Here is a 25,419-nt window from a genome sequence, read left to right as displayed (position 1 = left end):
GAGCACTGATCTTTTTTCTCTGTCGCGTCCAGTGACAGGACCCAAGGGAATGGCCTGAAGCTGAGTCAGCGGAAGTTCAAGTTGGATAGCAGAAAAGCTTCTTCCCCCAGAGGGTGGTTGGGCACTGGAACAGCTCCCCAGGGAAGTGGTCACAGCACAAAGCCAAACTCAAGAAGAGTTTGGAAAATGCTCACAAACAAATGGTGTGATGCTTGGGGATGGTCCCTTGCAGGACCAGGAGTTGGACTTGATGATGGTTGTGGGTCCCTTTCAAGCTAGGATGTTTTATTATTCTGTGAAATAGTAAAATACATAAGAATTCACTGTATATGCTAAACATCACCATTTTTAATAGGATAAAAAGCAAACAAGAAAGCAAGCCCCCAAACCTTCAATTTTTTATCTGGAGTAGATTAAAAGTGTTAGATTTGAAAACCAAGTAGGGCATGTATGTATGGAGATAAAAGATAAAATTCCAGGAAAATATTTTTTTTTTCCCTTCAGAATTCTCCACTGGTAGCAGAATTTCATGTTGAATTTTCAAGGAAGCTATTTTTAAGTATGCAGAAAATCTTAATGACTTGAACCAAAATCCCAGATAAAAATATACTGACGATCTGGAACACAGAATCTAAATTGGCACTTCTAACTGAGCTGAGACAAATTGGGATGATGGTTGCCATGCTTTCCTGCAAATTCCTTCCTTTTCTAGCTTTCTGTTTCCTTGTTGACATCCCAGATGTGTTTTTAATTTTTACTCTTTTTTACTGTCCACTTTAATTTCATTGCTGACCCAATCTTTGTCTTTCTGTCTGTGCTCTTTTATCAACGCATAGCATTTTGTATTCTAAATTCTTTATTTTATGAATTGTCATTCTGTAATTTAAAATCCTTCCTTCGTGTTATTTGCTGCTTATTAATAAACACAATCAAAAGTTGTATTTCCATAAACTTTTAATTTTTAACTCCTTCTGCCCTAGTAAAAAGCACCACAGGTCAGCTTGTTGTTACTAGTAAGTCTGCTTTACCTTTACCTAAGGTCTTAAGTATATAATCAAGTTACCAGAGTTTTCAAAAGTTACCATGAGTCAATCAATCTGTGTTAATATCCATGTGTGTGCTGACAGTCTGAGACATAAGTGAGATGATTTCGGTTCATGCTGCTTGCAATAATTTCCTTGGTGTATTTTTCTTCTCTGACACCTGTCTCCAAGTCATTCCACTGGCAACATCTTAGCTCTGTCATCACTCTGACTTTTCCCTATAGCTCAAAATCATTAATAGTTTAGTGCCATTCTCTGGAGCCAATTAATTGTCTCAAAACATCAAATTCCATTTATTTTCCCTTAATTTGGGGGATTTTTTGTTTCATTTTTTAAAGTTCTCGATGCAATTATATTATTGATGAATTTGGGGTTTTTTAAGTTAATTTGAAGACCGTCTTCTATTTCTGTCATCTGTCATTGCCCTCTTCCTCAAAAGCCCTTACTCTTATTTCATAAATGTGAGAATCTCTTGGTCAGAATACACAGTGCTACCAGATTATCCTCCTTCAGAGGCTTTCACAGAACTAATCTCTGCCATAATACATATATGAAACTTACTTAAAGAACAACGCACTGTGGTTATGCAAGGGATGACTCATAATGCTGGTATCGAATATTTAAAAATACTTTATTTGCAATTGCATTGCTACCTTGATCCCTTTGTTACTCCTTTGTTGTTTTTTTCTGCTCGTATTCTCTCAGCCTTTAGATTGCAAGCTTGCTTAGGCAGTGTTTGTCATTCACTTTGTGACTGTGCAGTGCCAAGCACAATATGGTCTCAAGGAGTTTTCTATCTTAGATATTTTTGAAATAAAACCAGGTAAACTAACACACCAGAACATCCCACTGGTTTGGGAAAAGTTAACTCTGACTATGAGGGCTCTGTTTGTTTGCTAGCTAGGCTGAGCTCTGCAGCTGCCTTTTTGCATATTTTCAAAGATTGTCTGAGACATCTCCATGAAAAGACCATCATTCCTCTAAAAATACCTACCCATTCTACTTTTTCTTAGTGAAACAACATAGAAGCAAACATTTAGGCTAATATCATAAAATGGGAGTGCAAATGTGTGGGTTTGCTTGGTGTGGGGGGTTATTTGGTTGGGAGTGCAAATGTGTGGGTTTGCTTGGTGTGGGGGGTTATTTTGGTTTTGTTGTTTTGACTTTTCCTGGTAAAGTACTCGGCACAGCTATTTACCTGGTTCCTGAATGTCAAAATACAGTCTTCTGGAAACCTAAGAGCTGTTTTTAAAAACTCTGCTTTCAGGCAGCTGTCAATTGGATTAGCGCCTTGCAAACCTGTTAATGGCGAGCTTGATGCTGCAATCAAGCTTGCCAAAGTCATGTTAAGGGTAAAGAGAAGACTGATTTCCTTTATAATCTCCTTTTTAATCACATTGCCACCCTAAAGCTCCCAGCTGTTCTGAAATTTCAGTCCTGTGATTTGAACGTCTCCCATGGCTGTAGATGCCATAGCAATCCCACATTAGCTCTAAAGCACAACAAAAACATTCTAATCAACATTTGGTTTAGTTTTTAAATGCAAACATAGCAGAGTATTTCAATCCCTACTGTAGGAGCTGGTAGCTCTTCTTGGATAGTAATTGTCTATTTACATGTAAATTCTGTGGCACTGCACTGCAGGGTGCATGCCAAGAACCAGGGAGGGCACCAGGACTAGACTTAGGTTGTGAAGCATCCATGACCCATACACAAGGAACTAACAATTCCTGTTTGAGAGTGCCTTAAAGAAAACATGGACCCTCCTTTTTCCTTTGCTAAATGGTATTTCTACGGTTTGTCATACACTTCATATATAACTTGCAAAAAATTAATTTAATTAAATTTGGTCTTTGTATAAATTCTACCCTCAGATAATTAACATCCATATAATATTATATAGTATTCTCAGAGCAACGTTTTGTGTTTTCTTCAAAATAATTCAAAATAATGACATTGCTTAGACATCTGGAGAAAACTTCATAGGTAAAAAATCTTCATGTTCACCACCTGCAGTCCCTCTGCCAAACTGAGGTCCCCTCTACTCATGGAGGATTTGTGGGAGAGCTTCTGACTTCTGACTTTAGTTTATATTTTTCAGGTTGATCAGTGTAGGATGAAACGACAATCTGTATTCACTGACATATTATTATGTGCCAATGTCAGCCTTTGATATTTCACATTTTGCCTTTGTTCTGAAACAATTTTAAAAGATTTTAAGAGAAATTAACACTTTATGGAAATGAGTCTTTTTATTTACTGTAGTTCATAGCAAGCAAGGAGCTGCACGTCACAAGGACATAATATACTATCTTAAATCATGTCCTAGTGGGATGTGTGATGCCATTCTTACTACTGCCACAGGATAAGAACGTAAGCAGCTAACAGTATCTCTTTATAAATTCAGAATATTGAAGTGATTTGTTCCTCTTACTGGCACAGTGAGGCCTGAGCATATATGTTCAACGTGTAAATCAAATGAAGACATAAAGGCATTTCTCCTTTTGGATTTAAAAGTCTCATTAGCATCAAGTGAATGGAAAGATGAAAAATATATCTCAGAGAAGACCCCACTGCTATAAATTAAGGGTTTTATATATGTGTGCAGTCACATGTATTTCTTTATTCTTAGCAAAATCCCAGTGCATGCTTGCTTACTGCTTCATGCCTTCATTTAATAAATAATAATATGAAAAGTCTTTACTTGAAGGAACTTGGTTGATCTTTCTAAGAAGATAGTTTTATTCTTTAATAAGAACTTTGTTCTTTAAGGGAAAAACACAATATAAAGACCACAACTGAATTGGTGACAGTAGTGATGGTTGTATTAACCCAGTGAGAATTTATCAGTCAAAATCTGTACTTTAGCTCCAGCTGTACTGATGAAAGTTAAGCATGGGTACCGAAAACTAGCAGAAAAATAAGAAATCTAGAGGCACTACTGAATTTACCTAAATAGTTTCTACCTGCAAGTAAACAGAAATAATTTAAAAAAAAACTTTTACTTGAGGGACCCAGTCTCCTAAAGATGATGCACTTCTGCAGTACTAAAAGCATCAGGCATTTATAGTCTTGAAGAAAAAGGAGCTAGTATATGATCACATATGACCACTAGCAGTGTGAAAAGTATGAGTTTGCACTATAAGAATAGCTCATAGAAGCTCTAATGTAATAAGTGGTGAGATAATTGGGAAATATTTGTCAAGCAAGTTATTAAAACAGGAATTTATTTTTCAAATGAAGTAGGCCTATAAACCTGAAAAGTAAGGAATAAAATAAAAAGAAGAATAAATGGCTGGAGGAATTATTAACATGAATTATCTCACTTTTATTAGACAGTTTTTCATGGAAGATGAGGAATTGGGGGCTGCAGTAACATGTATTACATACAAATATTACTGCAGCTCTTCCATATTGCAATAGAAGGAGATGGAGATATGAAGAATTTCACAAAGACTGAATTTCAGAAGCTCTTGGGAAAAGATTTTTACTGTTCTCCAGAGTAACCCCAAAAAACTTCAGTAACCCAGGGAGGAAATGTAGTTTTCTTGGTTGTCGTGAATGGACAATGCACATCCACTTGTCATGATTTTTTTTTTTAATAGTCAAGATATTTCTATTATAGTTTCATCATAGTTTTTGTTTAGGTTTAATTTCTTTTTTTCATCTTAATATGATTGAATGCATTTGTAGCTCATATGAAAATACTCAGAAGTTTACACAATTAATTAAATGTAATTGGATGCTCCTCCTTTTCCTGTATTATCCAGTGGGATATTTTTCCATATTCAAAAAGCCAAGGAGCTTCCAGCTTTCCCTTTCCATAGAAAATTTACATGACCATGTCTGTACTATTGGGAAAATAAATGTAGTACTGAGTTTGATTCATGCAATTTGTCAATGCAATTAAAATAAATGGAATTACTCTGATTTTTTGGATGTATGTTGGGATTGTGGCCAACACAAGACATGACAAGTGCTGTAAATGATCTCTGTGGCCAGGAAGATGAATTTCAATTTTTAACAATTCTAGCCTGATCCAAAAGGCATTTTGGCCCCTTAAGGGAGATAGGAGTTATGTTATTGTGCTTCATGGCTTCTTTTATTGACTGAGGACCGGTTAGGTAGCATCCTTTGTGGACAGCAGAAGGAAGCACAGCAAAAGTGATGCTCTGCTGCTTGGTCAGTGTCAGATATTGTGCGCTCACCACAGAAGGGCTGTAGGAAGCAAACACCCACACTGTCATATGATCTCCTGTTGGTGGCTGCTCTGTTTGTTTCACTCTTACTTAAAGGTAATGCTGCTTCAGGGCTGGTTTATGGCACCATTCCTCATGGCAGCAGTGGCACCAAGGAGCTGCAGTGCTGTGGGAAAGGATTTGCATGTGCCCTTTCTCCAAGGAGGATTGAGTGTTGAGGGACTGTGGAGTGTCCTGGGCACTGGGACTCTGGGGGAGCCCATCGCAGTCTCAGCTTTCATTAGTGCTGTGATCACACCACTGGTTTTGTCCACGGCCACTGGTGTGTCAGTCGTAACTGGATTTAAACACTGCACTAAACTTCTGTCTGCTTGTTGATGCTCATCTTTTTCCACTGTTTTCATTGGCAACTGTGTCAGAAGTTGTGGCAAAGAGAAATTTTAAAGAAGAACAAAATTTGACCATCCTTGAGGAGGTTACAGGACCTCTGTGTAATTTCTTAACAGACAAGATATTTTTAAAAAAATGCAATAAACTTTGAGAGTATTTTATTTTGACTTCTGCTCCTATTGCTGTAGGTCAGGGAACATTTTAGTTTTGAACAATGACCATAATTTAGCAGATGTATCTGAACTCCTGTAAAGCAAAATATGTCTCGGAGAATAATTTTCTTTATGTCAGTTCTGAGACAGTTTATAAATTCTATGCTGTAACTATTATGGGCTTCAGGAAAGAAAAAAGTAAAACATGTTTACAGTTAAAAAGTAGCTGTATTTATAACTGTGAGTTTAGTGACAACTGTTGTTTGCTCTAATAATGGTGAAATGTAGGCTGCTGCATCTCTTGTGATGGGGAATTTCATTGTTATACAGACCCAAATCATGGCAGGATGCAATCATTCCTGGGATATGCTGGCATACTGCAGCATGTGCATGACCACTGTTCTCATCTCTAGTCTCTGTTTGCAGTTTTTCTTGTAAATTGGAATTTATGTCAAAGGTGGGCACTGCAGTCAGGTACAGTGATTTTTTCCACCTAGATTATTGTATGCCCTTCAGTAAATTGTAAATGCTCTAGGAAAACCTGCATTAGTATGTCATTCCCATGTCAGTTTATTACAGGGTAGAGGGTGATTCTGAACAGCAGAATAGCGAAATTTAAGGTTTTGTTTGCCTTTTGTCATATTAGGATCTATGTGGTATGTGGTATGTTGCAGTTATTCTTTGCTCCTTTACTCTGCTAATGTCAGAAAAAATATACGCAGTTACCAGGGGGTTAAATTCCCACTCAACAGGCATATTTTTGGTTTCTGTAAGGGAGCTGTGAGTGGAGCTCAGTGCTTTGCAGTGGAGGGCAGCACTCCGTGACAAAAGCAAGCATCCAAGGGAAACGTGGCTGGCAGCAGACATCCATGACAGGAACGAGACACTGTACCAGCTCTTCCAGTTTCACAGGGACCTCGCGTTTTCCAGCTGTTTACCCTTGAGATGTAAAATGGCAATTTGGCATAGGCTAACAGCCCGGTGTGATGTGAGCATCTGCGTAAAAGGCTGCACATATGGAGCATGCCCAGTGGTATGAACAGCCTGTTACCCCACCCCCAGCCAATCTAGGAAGAGATGAAATGAACTTTGCACTCGCAAATGTCACTGAATACATTTTGCACAGGATTTTAAAAGGTTCTTTTACAAGCACTATTTTTAACAGCCAAATCCGCCCCCCCAAAACAGAAAGGAAAAAGCCCTAGGTATTTTTCTCTGATCGATCTCAGTTTATGATCAGCTGAAGCATCTCTCACAATATTTCCGAAGCTGGTTTTATTTTATATCATTGAAGTTGAGATTTTTGGAGGTGGTGTGGATTTTCGGGAGGTTTTTTTTTGAATTTTTTTTTTCTTTTTTCCTACTGGCATGAGAAAATTTGAGAATTTAATTGCAGTAGAATACTTGGAAACAGTGAGGCTGGAAGCTTGAAAGGCAGAGGGAAGAGAAGGAAGGCTCTCACAGCAGAGCATGGATAGGAAAGGAGCTGTGATTCTGCAGTGCTCAGTGTGCACATGTTTTATGAGATCAGTGCCGGGCGCTGCAGCTGCGGACAGTAACTGAGCTGTCTGGCTAATGAAGGCCACCTGGATCAGGCTTCTGAAAAGAGCCAAAGGAGGACGTCTGAAGAATTCTGATATCTGTGTAAGCCCTGCATTTTCCTTATCACCTTATATTGTATGTATTTCAGAGAGGGAGATAAAAAAGGCGGTGAGGAGAGGACAGTTGTTTTCATTCTGATTGAATTACCAGAACTCTGTTTTGTATGCAGGGAGATGCAGAGGGAAAGCAGAGCTGTCATTATTTATAGAGCTTTTCTGGCATTGTGGCTGCTTCCATTGTGGTGATACAGGGACATGTGTTGAGTCCAGACGGATTTTATTAGTTGGAAGTTGATTTGTGGTCATTTGCATGTTTTGCTGAGGGGCAGAGATGGATACGAGCCATTTGCTGTTCTGATGGGGAAAGTGTGTCAGGTAAAGAGGCTGCCCTAAAATAAAAATGCATAGCAGAGGTTAAATCTCTTAGCAGTGATATTGTGTAATGGTAATTATTGATACTAAATTTGCATTTTGATTATAGAAAGTCTGTTTGCTTGCTATTTCTGTCACTGTTGTGAGTTCTAATTTTTATGGAGCCATCCTTGAAGCTGTTGTGTGTCCTTCAGCCCTGCACTGCACCAGTGCTGTAAGTCTCCAAAGAAACTGGTTCTGCTTGCTGAAAAGCACACAAATAGGAGTGCAGAGATAGGGCAGGAAGTAAAACACTGGAGAAGACATTTGCACTTTTTGAAAGTTTCCAGAAGAAAACGTTTACCTAGACATAATTTCTTCTAAGTGGATTTCCCTTTCGGACAGTTAGTCTCTTTTCAGGGATACAGAAGTGAGAGAAAAGACAGCATATAACTGCTTCTACTTTTTTTTTTTTAAACATCCAAGGAACTTGTGACATTATTTTTGCTTTTCTTTTGCAGGGTTCGGCGGACTCCTACACCAGCCGTCCATCTGATTCAGATGTATCTCTGGAAGAAGACAGGGAAGCAGTGCGGAGAGAGGCAGAGCGACAGGCCCAGGCACAGCTGGAAAAAGCCAAGGTAAGGTGGTGTTGCATGTTACAAACCATAAAATGCTCAAGCTTTAAAGCAGAGTTTGAAACTAGTTGATTTTTAAGATCCGTTCTAACCCAAACCATTCCATGATTCTTTGTTGTTTCATCCATTAGTGATAAAATGTTTTTAATGTGTTAACATATAGATTAGATGTCTTGTAAACATTCCAGACAGCAGTTGAAAATGTATGCTCCATGAAAATCACTTAGAATCAGTTTTCTGTAATAGGCACTTGATTGACTTATGTATTTCAGAGCATTCTTATTTAAATGTGTGCATTTATTCTTTTATTAAATATAAGCATTTACAGCAGTATATAGGGTCAATGCTATGAGTTCTTACTGAAGATGTTTCTGAAAGTTTGCTTGTGGATTTCCAGGGCACTTAATGCTTTTACAGTGTCAAAAATCAGCCCTCAAACATCCTGTTTATCTCCCTTCAAAGAAGGATCAGTCTCTACGAATCATATGTAAATAGGGAGAATCTGTTACAAGGGTGTTTTTTTCCTAAAGACTTCACTGACTTTCTTTACAGTTTGTGTGTTAAGTGACCCCATGAGTCATTTGCAGTAGGTCTTCTTCAGATTTCTCCTCTCTCCATACTCTTGGCAGATAGTGACAATGTAGTAAGAAAACAGAAAATAAGCTTTAGGATTTTGCTATGTGTTTATGTATTTTCCATGAAATTTATTTAGGATTGTGAAGGTTTTAGCAGTGAAAGTGATGGGCTTGTTTCTCTTTTATCTGTACTACACCTTTAAATAATACTGCACCTGTAAAAAACTGTGCTCATCTTATTTATTTTCATGCATTTATCACTTCGTTCCAGTTTTCCATTTTGTATGCTACCTACCAGGTTTAAATGCATTACTGTTTTACAAAATCTGTTTTTTGTTCTAATATATTTAAATACACCATTGAGATTCCCCCTTATATCTACCTGGTCTAGATTTTTCTCTCACTTTCTCTCTGAGTCCTCTCCTCCATTGTGCCTTGTTTTTTAAAATTCTTTATCTCCTTTCCATGTCCTATTCCATTTAATTTTCCACTGCCAACTGTACCTCTGCCCATTTATGCCACCTGTTTTACAAGGGCTCTTCAGAAAATCTGTGAGTCCAGATCACTGAGTTCTGAAGCTGATGGTGTGGCGAGGACCAGCTCTGTAAATAATGCAGTGCTATAATGCACAAGCAGACATCTTCATCAGGGCAGAAAACCTGAACAGGGAAGCCAAAAATGTTTTTTTGAAAATGTAATTGTTAACTGATATTTGTTAAGAACTCCTACAGCAGCTTTTTACTGAGCTGCTGGAATGTGCCAAGTGTAGGAGATGCTGAACATCTCTTTGAAGTTGGGTCTTGCTGTTCTGGGATCAGTGTAGCAGAAACTCAAGAGGAGCAGCTCACTTCTTCCCTTCAGCCTTTTATCTCAGAGATTGCTGATTGTAGTCAGGAGTTTCAGTTTTATCAGGGGTGGGTTTTCTTAGTTTGAGATTTTTTTGCTCCTGGGAAAGATGATAAGGGCTGCCCTGAAATTCAGGTGAAGTTTTGAATTTTATCAGTAAATGCACAATCTTTTAAAGAAGAGGTGAAGTAATAGTATCTTGCAGAATAATCAGGGTAGCAGTGCAGTGCTTACTGCTGAACTGATGCATCCCTTAGCAATGAGTAAATCTATGAGAGTGTTGCTATGGGAATTTGGCTTACTGATGCTGGCTTGAATACATGGACAGCCCTTATGTAATATTCATGACCTCTAGCACAGCTGCCATTGTAGTTTGTAGAGAAACTGCTAGCAGACCTTGACTTCTAAAAGCTGTATTTCTATACATAAAACTAATGTTCCCACTCCAGCTGGCATGAGATATAGTCTCTAGGTCTGACACTGTATGAAACTGTAAGACAACTTGTGAACAGTCAAAGTAGTAAAGGCACTGCCAAAACCAACCTGCTGTAACAATGGTTATTCCAGTCATAGAAAACACAAAATTAGTTATTTAAATATTTTTTCCTTTAAAACAGATTAAGGCTGGAATTAGGTTAGCATTTTTGTTTCTCTAGTCAAATGTTAAGGATGTAATGTATGGAAATAATTTTTCGTAGAGGCTGTAACAGTCTAATATCTTAGTGCAATATTTAAATTAATGCTATTAAGTAAATATTATGTGCAATTGGTGCTTTTGTTCAAAATAAGTGGTTAAAAATGTGTTTACGCCTAACTCGGTAGCTGCAAAATATGACAGGGTGTGTTTTTCTGCCTTTATTGATGGTTCAGTCTTTCACCCCCCTAAAACACAGTAAAATTAATGAAGCAGTAGCTGCTGGTGGTGCCTCCTGGCTGCCGTCAGACCCCAGACCTGTTTGCCACAGGCTGCAGGTTTGCTGCCTGCTCCCCATGGCTGCCTCGCCTTTGCCCTGACCGACTTCCAGGCAGAGCCAACTGACAGAGCTGCTTTAACTTTTGCCTTTTCTCATCATAAGAGGAAGTGTTGATCCTTAATAAAATCATTACAAATGTATTTGTCACAGGAATTAGAAGAGGGTGACACACATGAATAATGCAGTGATGAAGGAAAGATGATAGTGAATTAAGGGTAGATAAAAAACTATTGAACTGTGTCAGGCAGTTAATGAAAACAGTTAAATGACATCCATTTTCTTTTATTACAGCAAGGGAAAACACCTTAAACTGAAGATAAAAATGTGGTGATAGAGAGCACAATGCCAAATTGTTAGGACAATTTTAAGATTTTTAAATTTGGATTTTTATAGTGTCTAAGTGCTTGTGTGACATGAAGTAGGAATGTATTTGTGATACCTATCCAAACAAGGAAAATAAAAGCAAAAAAACTTGTAAAGAAATGTGCATTCTGGCCACTTTTATTTATTTATTTATTTATGTACTTGAAACAAGCATTGCTTCCCTGGAAAATGGTTAAGCATATTTTGCTGACTCACTTTGGCATGTGACTTACTGTAAGGAAGGTGTGGCAGGGGCGCATGTTCAGAGTCATTCAGGGACAGAAAATTAAGAGGCAGCTGATTGAGGCTACCTGCAGGCCAGCATCTACTCCTGAGGGAAACAGTTCTGAAATGAAGCTATTAAGCTTGAAGCCGAGATGAAATGTGCTTGATTAGAATAGTTTAGCAATAAAAATGAAAAAAGACTGGAATGGTTTGGATTTTTTTTTTTGGTTGGTTTTATATAGGAAAAAAAAAAAATCAAGGCATTGAGGATTTCCTTAGTGTTCTTCTCACAGACCATAACATGTGCTAAGTCTAGGACAGAGAGGACCTTTGTTGTGGCCAGGTAGGGTATACTAATAGTATCCAAGCCTAAGGCCTTCTGGTAGTACTTTTCTGAGTTTTCTATTTTCACAAAAGCATGAATCTGCAGCATTAACAAGCCAAAAAAAAAAATAATTACGGTTACTGTGTTTAGCACTAATAATTTAAAAATTGTCATTTCTACAGTCCAAAAAGCTTTTTTGTTGTTGAAGGATGATGATGCAAAATAAATTGTAGTAAGTAAAGTGGGTTTTTTGTCCATTCCTTGCAAGTATTCCATTAAATATTCCTTAAAGTACTGCACCAAGTGAGAGGGGTGAGATCAAAGGAAAACTGAAGTACAAGTAATAATAAGAACTTTCAATCCAGTACTAATTGAGCTAAAGTTTGTACTTTAGAAAGGGGACTTCAGGAATTTTTGGCTTTCTCCAGTGCTGGTAAAATCAATTTCAATATTCCATTGATTTGTTTTGCCACAAGTGCTTCATATGTTTTGAATCTAGTTTTTGACTGAGATATAATTAGTCAGGTGTTCTGTAAACCTTTCTTCTCCTCTTTTCTTTAGTCTCTTCAGATTTTTGTATTCTGCCTTTTTTCTTCCCATGGCTTTAGAGCTGCTTATTCAGAAACAGTTTCTAAAGAGATCTATAGAATATTTTCAGCATTTTAGAAAATGATTATTTTTTCAGTTATTTCTAGAACATTGGGTACTGAAGCGCCAGTTAACAATTCAGGTTCTGTTTCTCACCTGGGACAGCTCTTTGGTCTCTGTTAAGGATTGTTCTCAACATCCTGTGGTTCTAAAATTTCTTAAATGACTGTCAAAATCAGACCATGGCCTTTAAGAAGTAATTGTGTTCATAATAGGAAATCTCAGTTCCCCTCTACTCTGTTTGCACTCCACCTAATGCTCCAGTGCTAGCATCCTTTTAGGAGTTTGTAAAACTTGAAATATATGTAGTTCTAGTTTACAATGCTGTTAAAATAATTTTAATGTTATGATGGTGAGCCGCTGAAATTTTGATAATAAATGTCCCTTTTCTGGGTCTGAGGCAATGATATAAGCTGTCACATTTTGCTTTTTTTGATGTGGGCTGTAGTAGTGGTGATGGCTTGTGACTGTGAGTAATAATGCAATGTTTTAAATGTAATGCATTGCCTCCATGCATGGTTTGGGGACCACAGCTTTGAAATGTGTAGCAGGCTGGGATAATGCTTACATAGCTCTGCAATGCTGAGGGCATGAAAAAGATTGTCAGATGTAATTATCCAATGCAGTGTGCCGAGGCTAGTTATTTGAGTATTTATTCACTCTCAGACAGGTTTCACAGCCTCAGAATGACCCTGTGCTGCTAGGGGGCAGCTGCAAAGCTAGCTGAGGTATGTCTAGTGAAGCTGCAGTAGCATTTTTGACAGGCCAGAAGTGCCCATCTCCTTGATGTGCATCCTTATATTATGTCAACTTGTTCCCTCATGGACATTCTTTCTATTTTCTCTCAATTACCAGTATGTCATGGTGCTGAACAGCACACAAAGCTATAACAACACAGGATAGTAGTGTTAGCTGTTGTGTGTGGTACTATCTTTTTCATTGATTTCTTTTCCTTTGCCCTTTTGGTTTAGAATATTTTTATTGCATGTAATCATTTAGATCATTAATGTGTGTTGTAGTTGGTGGGATCACATAAGTGCTGGCACAGTGGTGTAGCTGGAGAAAGAATGAGCCGTTGATCGCAAAGTACAGTTGCAAATCTGGTTGTTGCTTAGCTGCAAGCGAGTTCTGCATTACTGGATCTTCTCAAATCGGGTGCAGATACTCTTTTTCTTCATTTTCTTCATTAATTGCTGCTGTTTTTTCTTAGGAGTGTAACACTTGGATTTAAAGCAGCCTTCTTTATACTGTCTGTGACCAATAGTTTTTTCTTGTGTGTATTTATGGTCTATTTTGTCTTCAATTGAAGTGTATGTACAGTAATTTCACTATTATAAGCCGCACCTGAGTATAAGCCACACTTCCAGGTGTTGGCAACTTTTCGTTCTTTGTCCATACATAAGCTGCACCTGATTATAAGCCGCACGTTACAATACAGAGTGTGATAAAAGGTATCTATTCTATCACCATCTGTTGAGGGTGGGGGCAGTGATCCTTATCTCCGCAGGAGATACTCTGCTAATGGGCCATCCATTGAAACCAGGCAGGGCATTGTTCTTTATCTTTTCACACCCCATCCTTCCTCCAGCAAGTCATTTTCTGCTAATGACCCATTGAGTCCCACTGTGTGACTGATAAAATTACTTCATCCCATTGGAAGTTGCTCCAGCCAGTGGGAAGAGCCCAACATTTCTTACCTAAATAAAAACAGAGGTTTTGGGACACTAAGGTAGCCCGTTTCTCCACTGGACTCCAGAGGAAAACCGGATTTCTCCACATCACCATTGGACCTCCAGAGGGAAACTGCATCTTCGACAGGAGCACTGCTTCAACTGTATCACTTCTGTCACTGCAATGGGGCTGCAACCACCCTTTAATGGGTCTGCTACCAACACCCTGCCTGATGGGGTGTCAGGTTATACTCTGACTGTGTCAGGGTTTGGGGTTTGTTTCTTTGTAGTACTCTATTTCTATTTTAATTTCCCTAGTAAAGAACTGTTATTCCTAATTCCCATATCTTTGCCTGAAAGCCCCTTGATTTCAAAGTTATAATAATTTGGAGGGAGGGGGTTTGCATTCTCCATTTAAAAGAGAAGCTCCTTCCTTTCTCAGCAGACACCTGTCCTCCAAACTAAAACAGCAACTTTTTGTTCTGTGTCCATATATAAGCCGCACCTGATTATAAGCCGCACGTCCCGATTTGGACCAAAATTTTCATCAAAATGTTGCGGCTTATAATCATGAAATTAGTGTTCTACACTAATGCCTTCTGTTATATTGGTTATTCCCCCTGAACAGTTTATCCCTTCTTACCGTTGGACTGCATCTTTGAGGGCTGGAATTCTTTCTTCCAGTAGGGTCTCACATAATCTGGAATCCAATGTCCCAGAGACATTTCTGTCTCTAATTAGATGATCTGTCATTGCCCATTCATGCCGTGATTAGAGTGATAAAAAATGTTTACTAAGTAGCATTTCTTTTTCTGCTTCTTGGGTTTGAGTACAAAAAAGGAGTGCAGGGATATTAACACAGCCTACATTTATATACCTAACTGTAGATACTTTAGTATCCTGACTTTCTTCACATAATAAGGAAAAGAGATAATTTTCCCCAAGGAATGGATACAATACTGAAGCAGCATTTTGAGATTCTGAGGACAATCATAGCTCTTCTGCTTGCTCTTTCATTTGCTGCTTTCACATGAGCCTGCCCCCTTGGTGAGATGTCTTTGTTCTGACTTGTTCTGTATAGTTAAATGACCACATAAAGGGCAGCAGTGCCAGTGGTACTTTGTGTAAAACTAACTTCTTCAAGAGCAGTGGGAAAGAAATGTTTTAAAGTAAGTGTTGTAAGCCAAGTGCAAATATCCTCATCTGGGTGTTTTTCTACTCCTTGTCCCACTGGTCTCTGGCACACCCAGCCAGTGAGCTGTCAGCCTCTGCTGCAGGCAGGTACTGCACAGGTCACAGCAGAGATTCCTGAACCTTCATGTGCCTGCATCCCACTTGAGGCTGCTGAACCAAGCTGCAGATAAAGTGTGCTCAGGCCAGCCCTCCCTGTGGCTCGGGGATGGTGATTGATGGGTCTGGGTGCTCATGTGGGTGTCAGCAGAAGCTGCTGAGTGTCATGGGAATGATACAAGAGGATGAGGAGTGGTCTTGGGGATGTTCTCTGTGACTGATGGGGAGTGAGTGTGGAATGGGAAGGCAGGAATTAAGGTATGTCTGCAGGCTACTCAGGCAGCTACAGTGGTGAGCAGTTTCACTGCTATCAGATAGAGCTAGATGCTGCTGCTTGCTCTAAGCAAAGTAACTTAAGACATGTATGATCCAGTTCCTTAACTTCCTTGAGGTATATAGGGTCTGATTTACTTTTTCCAACATCCAAGACAGTAATGTCATCCAGGACGCTGTAATCCAGAGCTTCATTTTTATCAGCAGCTGCTCCACCTATCAGATGTTTTAATAGTTAACATGATTTTTCTACTTAAAAGGGAATAATGATTCAAATGTAGAGGGGAAGATAAGATTTTAGGGCATGAACCACTGTTAAAAGTAGCTACAAAGTGTGTGATGTTTGAATATAAATGTCTGTGGTTCTGGATCTCTGACCCTGAGATCAGTTCAGTTGGTCAGAGCATGGTGCTAATAATGGGCTATTTACTTAAGATCCTTTTGGATCCCTTCCAACTCTGAACATCCTATGAATCTGTAAACGGAAGCATAAAGGAATTATTAAAGGAAGACATGCACGTCATTATATCTGTGTGGGCTTATGCATGTATATGTTCATTATATATATCCATACACACATCCCTGTGCATATATGAACATACCTTTGGTTATATGGCTGCATGATTAGATAACTATCACTGGTGACTTCAACTGGCCATTTATATTCTACAACTGTACAGCTTCCTGTTGTAAAATGGTTGGTTTGTATGCAGGGAGAACTGTTGTACCAAAGTATCAACTTGTGCAAAAAATCCAAAGGTTTTGTCGGAGAACAAAGTTATCCTGTGATCACAGCTGGTAGTGGACTGTCATGGGGATTTTGGAAGCAGGAATGAGTTGGAATAAGGACTTCAGTGCAGGCAATGAGTGTTTTGCCTTGCAGAAGTGCCCCAGTTCACACTGACACACACGATGTGGCACAGTGCCTTGGAGAAAAACTTGTTTGGACAACAAAGCCCTGTGCTTTCTGCTTTCTTTCTGCTGAAGGGACTGTTTTCCAACCAGTTCAGGAGCTAACATGATTTCTGTTGGAGCAGACACCTGGCTGATGTGTATTATTATGCAGGGAAGTACTTGTCATTTGCAGTGAAAACAAACCTCCAGAGAGTTCTTGAGTCCTTGGCAAAGATCTGAATCCCTTTCTTTCTCACTAACCCAACCTTCCAAAAAATAGGAAGAAGAAAAAACCCACAAGTATCTGTAGTTTTGGCTAAATATAAAATCAGAAAAAAATTAAAGGAAGCTTCAAAAAATAATCTCTTTTTTTCATCATAATTGCAACTTGTTTTATAAAATTACATGCAATATGCCAAGGAGTTCTAACTATAGGTAGCATTAAAGTGCTTTGATACAAAATTAGACTGACATTAGATGCCAATACTAAAGTGTTTCCTTTGGAAAATTTAATATTAGTTACATAAACTAGTCACTGGTTGTATACAACTTTAAAAAAGTAAGTAGGAACTCAAGTAATACTGTAATACCTGGGCAAAGGGTACTCTGTGTTCCCATGTTAGGAACATTTTGAGTGCAAAACTCAGCTTAAACTATGAAGAGTGTCTAGATTCTGCATGATTCAGAGTATTAGAGAAATTATTTTAAAAATAAGATTGAGACATCTCACTGATGCTTTTCTGCTTGTGATATGGATATGTTGTGGATATTTTCTTGATGTGTTCCTGCCATCTTTTTGTCTATATTCTATGTAAAGCCAGTGCATATCCTAGAGAAAAAAACTTCCCCTAACATTCACCTGTGGACCCTGCAGAAAGCTCTGAACACTTCCTCTGTATATTAACCTCCAATCCTGCTTTGACATTTTCCTCCAGAATTTCATAACCACATGGGTTGTACTCCCAAATTAAATGCGATAAACACTCTATTTTGTACTCCTAAAATAATCAGTCCTGAGGTAAAATGTATATACTGAGATGCATTTTAGGCTGCCACAAAACATCAAAGATTAAAGAGACATTTATCCTTTGTGAAAGTGTAGATAACCATTTTACCCTTCTCCTTTCATTTTTGTCATGGAAATGTCCCCAGTGGGCTTTAGTCCTCTAACTTTCACAACTACCTAGTTTTATTTTTACTTACTTGATTGAAAAAATTCAGCTCTAATACAAGCAAGCAAGTAAATACTTTCATTGAATCTGATATGAAATCTTAACAAATAAGTTTCAATTGGTATTCTCTAGGTTTAGTTGAGATAGTAATCACTGAAATATTACTTCTTGGAGATACTTTTTTAAATGCCTTCTTCTTCTTCTTGCTAAATAGCTAGAGGATGACATTTAAATCCTATTTGCAAGACCTGCAAACAATATCTGTTTTAAAAAATATTTCAATGTCAAGCAGTACAATGATGCAGAAAATTCAGATTAATATTGTTGCCGACAATTCAAGGGTTTCTCCCTTTTTTTTTTTTTTCTTTTTTTTTTAATACTATCTCCAGCTTTACTTTTCTTAATAGTCTCCCTGGCCAGATTTGGGTGATTTTAGCATACTACACTCATTATATTAATTTTTAGGTTATTGAAGTGGTTTCCTGTCATAACTGACATTAAAATAAGAACTTCTCATTAAATTATTCTTTGAAGTGAGACTTCCCCTTGCTTGTTGTTGTTTAAATATGTGAGTTAAATACATGTTCATGAGATTGCCCTTTAATATAATCTTGGAAATCTTATTGTATAAGATACATTTTCAAGGTGATTTGTTGTTTACATCTAGAATACAGAATCCAATTTGAACACTGATGATTTATTTTCAGTATTTTGAACAAATCTGCATTTGACAGGTATGGAAAGCAGGGATGCACCCCATGGTTTGAGTTTTGTTGTGCAAATATACTTGTGTTTTTGAACTGAAAGTCATCCATTTTCAGCGACTGAAGGAAAAGCCAAGGGAAAAAACAACTTGAAAGGGAAGATGAAGGATCAGACTGCAACTGCTTTGATTATTTTGACTGGAGATGTCAGATTGTTGAAGTGAGAGAAGAGATGTGCCTGCTGCTTTTTGGCTCTATCCATTTGGGCAATTACTTAAAAATGAATTTTAAAATTTTTTTGGATGGTAATATTTCAGTTGGGATAAAACATGTGAACAGAAAGCATCTGGGGTTATTCTGTGTCCCTATCACCTCTGTCTGTCATAAGAGAAACACTTCCTCACTGAAGTGAAAATGAGAAGTGCTGCGAACCTGCCATCTTGTAAATCAGCTGTGCACGTTGCTTTTAATAATCAACAGTAATAAATGGCAGGAATTGGAAAGGAAAATCTATTTCTGGCTTTCAGAAACAGTCAGATTACAGATGAATGTATCCTTCCCGGAGGAGCTATAAGGGAATGTGCTACATTTATCCCAGTTCTCTCCTTATTTCAACCCTTTTATTCCCTTTTTGCAGCAAAGCATGTGGTTCACTCACAAAGCACACTTTTCCTTGCATTCTGCCCTGGTGTTTCCTGGTAGTTTAATCCAATTAAGATATAACACAGGCCCACCATGAAAGTGCCCAGTTGTGCTGCCTTTATAGTAGCCCTGGCATGTTCAGTGAACCTGGTCTGCTGGTTTGAGCATGGGCCTTCCAAGGGCTTGAGCAGCCTTCTGCAGGCACAGGGATGTGACATTTCCTGACAGGAACATGAGGAAGAGGAGTGTTTTCTGTACCTGTCCGCATTCAGGTGGCAGTGACTAGGGGACCCCAGTAACTCCAGCACCCTGTGCCAAAGCAAGATGTGTGTTTTCCTCTGGTAAAGTGAAGGAAGACAGAGCTGTGCTGGTGTATATGGCTGTATACATGTGAACTCTAATGAAACCTTTCCTTTTACTTCAAAAAGGAAGAGGTTCCTTACTCCTAGATTTAAACTCAGCATAAAATTGCCAGGCTAAATCACTCAGTGCCTTCTAGAGCAAGAGCTCGTCTTGTCACTGCGCACAGTGCTGGGTAAAATCTCCAAGGAAAGCTCTTAGTCCAGGAACTTCTCTTAGAAACCTGTGGTTACAGTAGAGGCCTGAGGACAAAGGGAGGTTAGGAAAGGATAAAGGGGCAAAAGTGGAAAGGAATTTGGAATTCTGGGAAGGAATAGACACTGTGTGGATTGATTCACACAGCCTTGTTATGTGATTCACCTTGAAGAAAATCCAATGGAAGGGAAAAACAGGAGCTGTTCTTGACTTGGCATTCTTGAGCAGGTTTGAAAGATTCAACTTCTACCTTGTATTTCTCAGACTTGACAGTATTTCCCTCACACCCTTTGACTGTGCTGTGTCTCTCTGGCAGCAGTTTCATGGCAGTACCTTTGGCTCAAAGCATTGTTTTGAGAAGCTTCCACCTGCAACTGCTCAGTTCATTTGTTTTGGGAGGGTAATTTTGAAGCCAGCTTAGGCCCAATGTGCACAGTGCAGCCTTGTAGGCAGCAGTGTGCTGCAGTATGGGGAGTGCTCCAAACCACAAGGCTGGAAAAGTGAGTTGAAAAGTATCCTTTTCAGCTGAGAAATCCACCTTCTCCTGTGTGAGTTGGATCTTGCTCTTAAGCTGCTGCTGATCACAGTTTCTGATACAGCAGCACACGCCGCTGGGTGTTTGTTTACCAGTTGCAGTGAATTGATTACTGTTAAGAAGAACTTTCCTTCAGAAGATGTCTGATGTGAGCATGGACGTGGCTACACACTTGCTGCTTAATTCCAGGAAAATGGGCAAGACCTAAAAGTCATAAAGCAATGAAAGATTTATCTGCATCATTCTGTCATGAATGGACAAAGTCTTATGGTCTCAAAAATTACGGTAATTTCGCGATTATAAACCGCACCATTTTGACTAAAATTTTGGTCCGAACCCAGAAGTACGACTTATAATCAGGTGCAGCTTATATATTGTCCTAGTTTGGAGGACAGGTGTCTGCTAAGAAAGGCAGGAGCTTCTCTTTGAAATGGAGAATGTAAACCCCTGCCTTCAAATTATTATAATTTTGAAATCAAGCGGTTTTCAGGCAAAGATATGTGAATTAGGAATAACAGTTCTTTTCTAGGGAAATTAAAATAGAAATACAGTACTACAAAGAAACAAACTCCAAACCCTGACAAAGTCAGAGTACAACCGGACACCCCGTCAGGCAGGATGTTGGTAGCAGTTTGATTAAATGGTGGTTGCAGTCCTCTTGCAGTGACAGATGTGATTCAGTTGGAGCAGTGCTCCTGCAGAAGGTGCAGTTTCCCTCTGGAGGTCCAGTGGTGATGTGGAGGAGTCCCGTTTCTCTCTGGAGTCCAATGGAGAAAGGGGCTCCCTTAGTGTCCCAAAACCTCTGTTTTTATCTTGGTAAGAAATGTTGGACTCTTCCCCCCTGGCTGGAGCAACTTCCAATGGGATGAAGTAATTTTATCAGTCACACAGTGGGACTCAATCGCCATTAGCAGAAAATGACTCGCTGGAGGAAGGATGGGTTGTGAAAAGATAAAGAACAATGCCCCGCCTGGTTTCAATGGATGGCCCATTAGCAGAATATCTCCTGCGGAGATAAGGATCACTGCCCCCACCCTCAACAGATGGTAATAGAATAGATACCTTTTATCACACTCTGTATTGTAACCCAAGACAGTTGCCGACATCCAGACGTGCGGCTTATAATCAGGTGGGGCTTATAATCGTGAAATTACTGTACATTTCAGTGCTTCTTCCTGAATGCCCTTGCAAACCCAGTAAAAAATTTTGTCTAATGCTGCCTGGTGGATAGCTGTGTTCCAACAGTCTGAAGTAAAGCTACATTTTTTCCTTAAACTTCAGTGTATGTTGCAGCAATTTCAGGCTCTCTGCTCTTTCTGCAGGACTGTTACACACTAAAGCAGGAATTAAAACAACCATAATTCAACAGCTGGAACATATAATATAGATGCCATCCTGCATGCATCTTTCATGTCATTGCAAGGACAGTTGTAGTAGCTAATTCTGAATTTTGTTCACACTGGGTTCTTGAAGCTATGTTCATTAATTCTAAACACCTTGAATATCTGCTCATGTACATGACTTCCTACAGAGTCTCCCTGGGTGTTTTAATGCTGACTTGAAGTTCTCACCACAGTGATCTGGTGACATGAAAGACTCCCCACATTACATGTAATAAACCATACCCACTCTTTATTGAGATCCTGGAATTACAGAGATGATAGGTCACTCAATATGCTATAACTGTATCTGGTTCTCAGATGTTTATATGAAACTAAAATTCATCATATGTGTATCAGTAGTATAAATTTTATTAACTGTCAACACAGAAACACGTCTTCTTTGGAAAAACTCTAAAAAAATTGATGCATAACTGATACTGTCAAGTTTATGTGTCCATACAAACCAAAATAACTTCAAGTCCTGCATTCATTTATTTGAAGTGCTATTTTGTGAGATAGTTCATGTAGGTACTCATACAGAGTATTCAGTGTCAATACTGCTATGATGTCTGTTCAGATTCTGTTTATAGCACCAAGCTCTAAATATTATAAAAGAATATTATGTTAGTTCGTAAAACAAACAAACAAACAAAAAAAAAACCCAAAACAATGAAAGCAAACAAACAAAAAAGCAAAAAAACAAACAAAAAACCACAAAAAAACCCCAAAATTAAAAAATCCTGAAAAAGAAGTGGTGCTTTTCATCAATAAGCTAATTTCTTTTCAGGAATTTCTATAAACCACAGGTAGCACAGGAACCACCATGTCAAAACCCACAAACAATTTTCTTCCCTGTTAAAACTATTTGTTTTGTGTTGAATAGTTTAGGCAGAAATAAAATATATCAGTGACAAAGCATACATAAGGATTTATGTAGAATTAATGCAGCTGGAAAAAAATCATGTACTGATCCCTTTTCCAATTCAGTCCTAAGAAATATCTAAGCGTTTCAGAGATGTATGGGAGACCCAGGTTGGATACTATTCTTCTTGATTTATATTAAAGAATAGTTTCTTTTGCTCCAGGTTTTTTTTTCATTCTTCTTATGGAGCGATAAAAGTGGAAGAAGGTCTTATAAAATCAGTTAAATCTGGTAATGCTCTTTCTGCAGTGAACAAACTCTGAATGGAAACAGAAGGTAATATAATATTTTGGGACAGTTCAGGATGTACTGTTTGAATTTAAGTTTTAAATTAAGCAGTTAATCAGGGTCTAAGAGCACACATTTATATTTTTCAAGGAATATAAATATAATTGATCAATCTCATCAAATGTATTGATTCTCAGGGAGTCAAAATACGTTTTTTGCAGAGTTTTTTTCAAATTTTTGTAGAATTCTAGGTGTTGAAAATATAGTTTTTTACTTCTCATTATTGTAGATTTTTGGTTAAATAAAATCTTGCTAAGTTATTTTCTAATAGTTTTTTCAGTATATTCAAAGTTATTTTCTAATAGCTTTTCCAGTACATTCAATATTTAAATGACTTTGATTCTTCACATTTTATATATAAAGTTTGAGATTTTTAGTAAAGTACGAGGTATTTGATACAGTAAAAGGAAGATAAATTGTTGAAGACTCAGCAAATTAAGTGTATTATTTCTTCTAGCAAACGTCGAGTAGCTGCTGTGTGTTGCTTTAGCTACTCTGAGGACAGAAAGAGCTTTAGCAAATTTTGGACCCTGTGTGAAATCAGTATCTAGTATGCATGTGAGAGAAATCTTATGCAGAGGTGGGGAATGCACATGTTCTTGCATAACACAGTCAAATTTAGCAGTCACTTGAATAACACCCAAAGAAATTTCATGCTGGAGTGTAAGGCTTCTCTAATTAGCTGTAAAAGGCCAAATTATGGGTCCTAAACACTTTATTATAGCAGTAAAAACCTCTGCTGTAAAGCTTGCCTCACTATCATATGTAAGGAACTGCTGGATGTGGTACAGAAAACATAGTTATAAGCATCATAGTAAACCGCTGATTGCGGTTCACTGCACATTGTCTGAGGCACTCTGCATTTGCAGAAAGTCATTTCATTTTGGAAGGGGGCAGAGAAGATAAAATCTCTCAAATCTTTCAGCATTCTGCAGATGTTTCTGATCCTTTTGTTCACTTCTGAATCTAAACACACACTTCCTAAGTGTGTCTCCTCCAGAATGGGCAACAGAAGCTTTAACACCAGATTCTCCTCCAGTTTGGTTTTAGAGGTAGAAAACATTTAAATTGCTTCCACTCCCTGACCAGTGGCTCAAACATTACATATCCTTGCTAAAAGCCAGCTCAGGCTGGCATGGAAAGTGAATGGTGTTGAAACCCATAATGACACTGTCTTTCTCCCAAATATCTGCTTTGAGGCCTGGTTTAAGCCCCATTAAAGGGTGAATTTCTTGTATCAGCTTCATTACAAAAAAGAAAAAAATCTAATAGATCTATTTAGTGACATATACATCACTTTTAAATCATTAATTTCTCTCAGTATATTTTAATGTCATTCTAGAACTTAAAAGAAAAAAAAGTTTTATATATTAAATGGATGCTAAATCTCTCTTACTTCCTCTTAAGCTGAGATGAGATAGGCTACATATGCAGAAATCCTGTTTTGAGCAACATTTTGTTTACTGTTGAATCTTTAAATTTAAATGTGAATTCTATATTCAAGTCTTGGCTTAGTTATTATATTTAGCCTAGTTAAAGTAGAAGTTAGCAGATAGGCTTTTAATTTTTTTTTTAAATTACTCTGATCAGTTTAGAATGTCTATCAAGGCAGGCACTTATTACATGTATAATGTATGTATGCAAATAGGAGATACAGGTAAAAAAAAATGAGCCTGCACTGACTGTGAAAGAAGTCTGTTTGTTTTAAAGTAGGCTGCAGTGAAATTCTGCATGTTAAATAGTGAAAGAATGTCTTTCAACTTTAAGTCAAAATGTAGTCCATGAAGTTAAGTGCTTTTATCCTACAGTTACTTGAAAAAAGACATGAATCATCAACTAAATAAAGTTTACATTTTAAATAGGAACATATTCCAATATTCCAAATATACTGTATTTAAACATGTTTCTAAGCAGAATTAATTTACAGTTATTTTTGTTTCCTGTGGGACTACACTAATCAGTAAGTGATGTAAAAAATTAACAATTTATTATAGATGAGTGCTGTGATCCAGCTCTTTTGCTGGAATAACTATTATGTGACTTCATAGTGAGAATGTTGGCTGAAAGGAATTGAAAATATGCCTAATGCCATGTCTGAAGGTCATTATGAATTAGGGCTCGATTTCATTATTAAAATACCCTTGAGAGTACATTGTTAAAGATTTCTGCTTCACTCCATAAATAATGAGTACATGACATCTCATCCAGGGCCATTCATCTCACCTCTGTATTTCTCAAAAATGTACTTTATGGAGTGGATTTTATATTTAGATGTAAGTTGACTAGTCCTGATATCCTCAAATGCAAGGCTTGGCTAGATTTCATTAGAACAGAGGATTGCATCCAAATCAACACCTTGTAGGACAATTACAACAGCTCTGGTTGGTGTTGGTTTTACCTTCATTTTCTCAATCTCTATATTTTACCTGGCATCTTGCTCTCTTCAGATTTCTTTTCTTTCCCCTTTTCATCAGTTTCTCCTTGTTAGTCATGATGATGTGGTGTCCAGTCCCTGGGCAGCCTGCTCCTTTCCTTCCTGCTTGGCTGGAGCATCCCTGCAGGCAGACAGTGGTGCAGGGAACGAGGAGGGGCTGGGAGCTGCTGCCTGTCATGAGGGAAGATGAGGCACCAGCATCACAGCAAGAACGTGTCACTCTTGGAATTCTTGAAAGCTCCCTCTTCTTTAAAGAGCAGAGATGATATTATAAGGGGAAGGCTAAGACTTGCTTTGCAGAAATTTCTTCATCACCAGTAGTTGGCTC

General features: G+C 38.1%; 1 protein-coding gene across 16 annotated transcripts in view; it reads left to right on the top strand.

Annotated features, from left to right (window-relative positions):
• The window catches only part of CACNB2 (calcium voltage-gated channel auxiliary subunit beta 2), a 261,106-nt gene that overhangs the window by 160,710 nt on the left and 74,977 nt on the right, over positions 1–25,419 (top strand). For 12 of the 16 annotated variants that reach the window (XM_033067159.2, XM_033067193.2, XM_033067176.2 and 9 more), the window contains one exon: positions 8,258–8,377. In XM_033067159.2, coding sequence (XP_032923050.1) covers positions 8,258–8,377 — 120 coding nt within the window. Of the gene's footprint in view, positions 1–6,838; positions 7,429–7,628; positions 7,761–8,257; positions 8,378–25,419 lie in introns of those variants that run through there. The other 4 variants (XM_033067239.2, XM_033067228.2, XM_033067200.2 and 1 more) reach the window with 3 other exon arrangements.

Source organism: Catharus ustulatus, chromosome 1 (assembly GCF_009819885.2).
Source record: "Catharus ustulatus isolate bCatUst1 chromosome 1, bCatUst1.pri.v2, whole genome shotgun sequence".
Classification (NCBI taxonomy): Eukaryota; Metazoa; Chordata; class Aves; order Passeriformes; family Turdidae; genus Catharus; species Catharus ustulatus.
Note: the sequence above shows the minus strand (reverse complement) of the source record. Positions and strands in the feature narration are given on the sequence as shown.